We start from the raw sequence: 7,500 nt of genomic DNA on the forward strand, positions 1-7,500 counted from the left end.
CAGACGTGTGAGGTTCCCTCTGGCCCATCTGGGGCACGGCCTCCCTGCCTCCCTGGCTGGGTGAATGGGGCCGGGGTAGGGGTCTGTCGGACTGGGAGTTATGCTCCACTGGACTCCTCTCCTATTCAGGCTGAAGACAGAGGTTTGGGTGGAGGGGGGGGGGATTGGTTGGCTGCACCCAACAGACCTCCACGGAGATGGCGGCAAGTCTGCTGCTCCTCAGATAATGGGAGTGTGTGTGTGTGTGTGTGTGTGTGTGTGTGTGTGTGTGTGTGTGGGATAGTGAAGCCCAATGAAGCAAGCTGTTCCATACCTCAGGATCAGGCGATAAGAACGCCAGCTTTGCTATGTCACTGTGATAAAGCTCAGGATTTAAGTATTCTACACTCACCAATTCTGCTCCACATCCTCAGTTGTCTTCTGTCAAAAAGGACGTTCAGAAAACTACTCTTCAACTGTTGATAAACCAAAAGCTAGCAGAGGGGGAACCATTACTTTTTTTCCATTTGGTTCTGTCCAAAATTCCATGCGGAGAACATGAGCCATGAATTAACTTTACAAGGGGTCCCCGGCACTTACCCCTGCGGGACCCCCATAAACTGAACCGTACTCAATTAGGCCCTCTGTGCTCCTGCGCTTCAACCTGCTGCTTCATCTTCCACAGCGGGGCCAGTTTAACGCATCTCCGCGGGCGTGCAGACCTGTTGTTCTTGCACATTCAAGACATAGCTGAAGGCACGGGGGGAATATAGTCTTGACAACGGGTCATAAATAAAGCGGAGAGCTTTCAGGACGCCGATGACACAGCCTCGCAATAAAGGGTCCCGACTGGGGTGCCACGGCTAATGAGTTTCTGGCCTGGATGCGACAGGGGAGGCATTTTAACAGATCCTCTAAACACACGCCTGGAGGAGAGAGACAGGAAAACACAGAGAGATGGGAGAGAGAAAGTCTGACTGAGAGAGGGGGAGAAAGAGAAATAAAGAATGAGTGTAAGAGGGAGAGAATAAGAGAGAAAGAGAGAGGAAAAGAGAGAAAAAGAGAGAGAAAGAGAAAAAGAGAAAGAAAGAGAATGAGTGTGAGAGGGAGGGAGAGAGATATCCAGAGAGAGAGAAAGAAAGAGACAGAAGGGGAGAGAGACAGAGAGGGAGGGAAAGAGAGGGAGAGAGACAGAGGGGGAGGGAAAGAGAGGGAGAGAGACAGAGAGGGAGAGAAAGAGAGGGAGAGAGAGGGGGGGGGGGGGGGACGACACAGGAGGGGAACTCACCACATTGTAGAGGCCTATACACCAGCGCTCAAACAGGATCTGCCCAGAGAAGCCGTTGACGAAAGCAAACCAGATCTGCAGGATGAGAGACATGAGGAAATATTAGACAGTGTTTCACACACACACACACACACACACACACACACTCTCTCACACACACACACACACACACACACGGGAGATATTAGACAGTGTTTCGCTCGCCGGGCAGAACAATGCAGACGCCAAGTGATCTCCATTATTTATTTTAGGATTTAAACGTCAAAATAGTCTGCAGGGATAGTTCAGCTTACATTCTCCATACCAGCAATATGGAGAATTTACATGCTTAGGTTCAAATGGCGCTCATTAAACTGTAAAACAATAAGGGTAAGGTCATTTCCTTGGGAAAGAGTTAGAGATTACACATGATTAGCCTGTTTAGAGGTCAAGAGACGTTAAACAAACACGGAGCAACAACATACAGTAATTGTAAATAATGATTGGAAACCCCGAGTCGGAAGTACAAAGCTCTGATATCAAGCATTCCTCATTCGTCAACAAGGCCAAAGCAGAGCCTGCATGCCAGACGTAGATCCCTTGTGTAGAGGAAACCAGAAATCAAAGATGAAAACGATCCTGTTACCCCGAAACCAATCTCCATCCCCCCCACCCCAAAGCAGCTCTACGGCCCTCCCTACAGCCCCACCCCTAGCCCTAAACCACGACCCCTACAGCCCAGGCTTATGCTTTCCATCACTGATAGCGGAGGAGAGGGACTCACACACACACACACACACACACACACCAGAGGAGATTAGCATCAGAGTCCGGCACCCTGTGACTGATGAGGCTCTGCAGATGCCCCTAAATCACCAGTCAGATCCCCCCCAGCACTACCTTACCTTATATCTGCCCCTAAATACCCCCAGCACTACCTTACCTTATATCTGCCCCTAACTACTCCCAGCACTACCTTACCTTATATCTGCCCCTAACTACCCCCAGCACTACCTTACCTTATATCTGCCCCTAACTACCCCCAGCACTACCTTACCTTATATCTGCCCCTAAATACCCCCAGCACTACTCTACCTTATATCTGCCCCTAACTACCCCCAGCACTACCTTACCTTATATCTGCCCCTAACTACCCCCAGCACTACCTTACCTTATATCTGCCCCTAACTACCCCCAGCACTCCTTTACCTTATATCTGCCCCTAAATACCCCCAGCACTACCTTACCTTATATCTGCCCCTAAATACCCCCAGCACTACTCTACCTTATATCTGCCCCTAACTACCCCCAGCACTACCTTACCTTATATCTGCCCCTAACTACCCCCAGCACTACCTTACCTTATATCTGCCCCTAACTACCCCCAGCACTCCTTTACCTTATATCTGCCCCTAAATACCCCCAGCACTCCTTTACCTTATATCTGCCCCTAAATACCCCCAGCACTACCTTACCTTATATCTGCCCCTAACTACCCCCAGCACTACCTTACCTTATATCTGCCCCTAAATACCCCCAGCACTACCTTACCTTATATCTGCCCCTAACTACCCCCAGCACTACCTTACCTTATATCTGCCCCTAACTACCCCCAGCACTACCTTACCTTATATCTGCCCCTAACTACCCCCAGCACTACCTTACCTTATATCTGCCCCTAATTACCCTACCCCAGCACTACTCTACCTTATATCAGCCCCTAACTACCCCCAGCACTACCTTACCTTATATCTGCCCCTAACTACCCCCAGCACTACCTTACCTTATATCTGCCCCTAACTACCCCCAGCACTACCTTACCTTATATCTGCCCCTAACTACCCCCAGCACTACCTTACCTTATATCTGCCCCTAATTACCCCCAGCACTACTCTACCTTATATCTGCCCCTAACTACCCCCAGCACTACCTTACCTTATATCTGCCCCTAACTACCCCCAGCACTACTTTACCTTATATCTGCCCCTAACTACCCCCAGCACTACCTTACCTTATATCTGCCCCTAATTACCCCCAGCACTCCTTTACCTTATATCTGCCCCTAACTACCCCCAGCACTACCTTACCTTATATCTGCCCCTAACTACCCCCAGCACTACCTTACCTTATATCTGCCCCTAACTACCCCCAGCACTACCTTACCTTATATCTGCCCCTAATTACCCCCAGCACTACTCTACCTTATATCTGCCCCTAACTACCCCCAGCACTACCTTACCTTATATCTGCCCCTAACTACCCCCAGCACTACTTTACCTTATATCTGCCCCTAACTACCCCCAGCACTACCTTACCTTATATCTGCCCCTAATTACCCCCAGCACTCCTTTACCTTATATCTGCCCCTAACTACCCCCAGCACTACCTTACCTTATATCTGCCCCTAACTACCCCCAGCACTCCTTTACCTTATATCTGCCCCTAACTACCCCCAGCACTCCTTTACCTTATATCTGCCCCTAACTACCCCCAGCACTACTCTACCCTAAGCCACAGATCTACACCTTACCAAGGAGGACTCTGTACTTCAGAGAGATGGGATGGCCTTTATTTATTTATTATTTATTTGTTTGTTTTGGGCCACAGACTACAGACAACACTTCAAGACAACGAGTCCCTCTCTGTGGGCTCTCTACTGCCATTTGTTAAGTAACATGACAAAAGCAGAGGTTCGGTCTATAGTCAAATAAATGACAGTGGTGATGGTAGTAAGACAGGTCTTGCACTAGAGAGAGACAATAACAGTGTTTGTGTGTGTGTGTGTGTGTGTGTATGTGTATGTGTGCCTGTGTGTGTGTGTGTGTGTGTGCACGCAGGAAATTGTACCACAGAAATCCTGATTCATTTTCCCTGAAAAGGAAAAGGAATGAATCTCCAGCCTTCCCCACGCAGGCACTCTACACACACACACACACACACACACACACACACACACACACACACACACTCCAGCCTTCAGCACTCTACATGATGGAACAGAACGTCAGATCATCTGGGGTTGGATCCTTTAAAGAAGACCCGGAGCTCAACACATCATCACTCTGGAAGACACCCTCTTTTATGGGGGAGAGGCAGAGACACACACACACACACACACACACACACACACACACACACACACACACACACACACACACACACACACACACACACACAGACACACACACACACACACACACAGACAGGTGGGTGGGAATGGAAAAATAACTCTACTAATCCACTCCCAGTGTCTCTCTCTCTCTCTCTCTCTCTCTCTCTCTCTCTCTCTCTCTCTCTCTCTACTATCTATGTCTATTATTTCCATTCCTCCGTCCAGTTTCCCTCCCTTCCTCCCTTTCTCACCCTTTTTCTCTCTTTCCATATGAGGGGCCGAGGCGGCCACTCCACATTTTGGGATGTGGGCGACTGGACCCTAGGTGAAGTCAGGAAGGTGAAGTCAGGAAGGTGAAGTCAGGAAGGTGAAGTCAGGAAGGTGAAGTCAGGAAGGTGAAGTCAGGAAGAAACACGGTGCAGGAGAGAGATGGTGGCTTTCTTATTTTACAAGGGGAAATCTATCCAGCGGCCCCAAAACATGTATAGCAATAACAAAACATACATCAAACACACAAACAGTACTCACTAAACTAGGCACATATGTATTCATGCGTTTAAATACAGCGTTCACTGAACCTCACAGCAGGTAAGTGTTCTTTTTCTCTCACGCCTTCCACATGACTCTTTCATCCTCTCCTCACGGAATGAGGCACCCTTTAAAGAGCACAGCCCAGTGGGCTAAATTGGTCCAATTAGCTCCAGTTGGATCCAACCATTGACGTGGGGGAGCCCAGACCCAACCATTGACGTGGGGGAGCCCAGACCCAACCATTGACGCGGGGGAGCCCAGACCCAACCATTGACGTGGGGGAGCCCAGACCCAACCATTGTGGTGGGGGAGATCTCCCCACATTAGTCCCAAACTCCAATCCAGTGCGATTCACCTTCTCACAATCCATTACATTTGTCTGTCCTTCCCTCATATTTTCTGTTTCTCATGGCTCAGTGCGTGGCTTAGCCCTGCATGTATTATGTGTGTGTGTGTAATGTGTGTGTGTGTGTGTGTGTGTGTGTGTAGAATATGTATCGGATGTGTAGAATGTGTATCGTGTGTGTGTGTGTGTGTATGTGTGTGTGTGTGTATATCATGTGTGTGGATGAGACGACGTGTTATCCGTCTCTGATCATGGCGGCGATGTCCCATGTGTGTGCTGAGCGCTGAGTTATGGAGCATGAGGGAGCGTCAGCGGTGTGGGGGGCAGTGGTGAGGGGGTTATGTGTGTGTGTGTGTGTGTGTGTGTGTGTGTGTGTGTGTGTGTGTGTGTGTATGTGTGTGTATGTGTGTGTGTGTGAGGGGGTGGAGGAGAGCCTTGGGAAGAGCTCAGGGCAGCCACAGGAGAGGAGGGGGAGAGATAAGATCCATCTAAACCATATGTCTGCCCAGGAGACCAGGAGACCAGGAGAGCAGGCTTATCACCTCATATCTACATTAGCCACACACACACACACACACACACACACACACACACACACACACACACACACACAACCCTAACCCAGGAGACCAGGCCTATCACCTCATATCTACATTAGCCCGTCCTAGGACTGGGTACCCGACCCAGCCCAACCCAACATGAGATTACCTTTTCCCCCTTTGGAAAAATGATTTTTTAGTACTAGGGTACACCTAACATGAAATGACGTTTTATCTTTTTGTATTTAGTTTAGGCCCCTCTAAGACTGGGTACAGCCCAACATGAAATAATGTTTTTCCTTTTCATGTTTTGTTTGGTTTTTCCTCTATCGTAGGATTCAGTAAAAGTTGGGAGCCACATACTGAAAAAGTTAATGTTGTAATTAAAATATCAGCTCTTGCAGCATGAACCAATGGTCTCTCTCTCTGTCTCCCCCACACACACACACACACACACACACACACATACACACACAGAGGCTATTGAACAGACGTCAGAGGTGATGCGCTGTGGCAAAACCAGGCGGACATTTTCCCGCTTCATTTAACTGCATTATGAAAGCGTGAATTGCTACAAATTCTTGTTTTTGACAAAGCAGCCAACATTCCCTCCACCTCACCACCCCCCCCCTCCCCCCCTCCCCCCCTCCCACCCTCAGCAAGCCTAACCCCGTGCACTCCCAGTCCCAGTTAGCACAAGCACCATAAGCACCAGCTCCGTCTCATTCACTCCCAGTCCCAGTTACCACAAGCACCAGCTCCTTCTCATTCACTCCCAGTTAGCACAAGCACCAGCTCCTTCTCATTCACTCCCAGTTAGCACAAGCACCAGCTCCTTCTCATTCACTCCCAGTTAGCACAAGCACCAGCTCCTTCTCATTCACTCCCAGTTAGCACAAGCACCAGCTCCTTCTCATTCACTCCCAGTTACCACAAGCACCAGCTCCTTCTCATTCACTCCCAGTCCCAGTTAGCACAAGCACCAGCTCCTTCTCATTCACTCCCAGTTAGCACAAGCACCAGCTCCTTCTCATTCACTCCCAGTTAGCACAAGCACCAGCTCCTTCTCATTCACTCCCAGTCCCAGTTAGCACAAGCACCAGCTCCTTCTCATTCACTCCCAGTTAGCACAAGCACCAGCTCCTTCTCATTCACTCCCAGTTAGCATAAGCACCAGCTCCTTCTCATTCCTGTGAGCAAATGCGTGGAAGTGTTCTCAAAACAAATGTCTGTCACCCCCCCCCCTCCCGTCCACTCCCCAGGGTGAAGAAGAGAGGCAGGGTACCCTCTGTCTCTCACACACACACACACACACACCGGCACATAAGCGGACCCCTCGACTGCATCAGACCCGCCCATCCATTCCAGTTCCCACTCTTCCCTCTGTCAGGTGCACTGGGGCATGATGTTGCACACACACACACACACACACACACACACACACACACTCACACACACACACACACACACACACACACCGTCAGGTGCACTGGGGCATGATGTTGTTTTTAAAGGGACGCTGCTGCTGCTGCTCAGACCTCCCCCCACCACCCCACCGCTCTCTCTCCTTCTCTCTTTCCCCCTCCCTCTTTCTTTCGCTCTGTCTGTCTCCCTCTCTCTCTCTCTCTCTCTCTCTCTCTCTCTCTCTCATATATGCGTGCCATCCCTCCATCTCAGGAGCATGTGACTCTATGGATCACTGCTGCATTGTGTGCACTCCCCCCCA

The 7,500-nt window shown here is 49.7% G+C and overlaps 1 protein-coding gene across 1 annotated transcript in view; it reads right to left on the reverse strand.

Annotated features, from left to right (window-relative positions):
* Nucleotides 1–7,500, reverse strand: part of LOC308382504 (phospholipid-transporting ATPase IA-like) — a gene marked incomplete at both ends in the record, with an annotated part of 90,543 nt that overhangs the window by 11,020 nt on the left and 72,023 nt on the right. The window contains one exon of the mRNA XM_080860911.1: nucleotides 1,268–1,342. Coding sequence (XP_080717037.1) covers nucleotides 1,268–1,342 — 75 coding nt within the window. The remainder of the gene's footprint in view (nucleotides 1–1,267; nucleotides 1,343–7,500) is intronic.

The sequence above is a fragment of the Sprattus sprattus genome (genome assembly GCF_963457725.1).
Source record: "Sprattus sprattus genome assembly, contig: scaffold_99, whole genome shotgun sequence".
Lineage (NCBI taxonomy): Eukaryota > Metazoa > Chordata > Actinopteri > Clupeiformes > Clupeidae > Sprattus > Sprattus sprattus.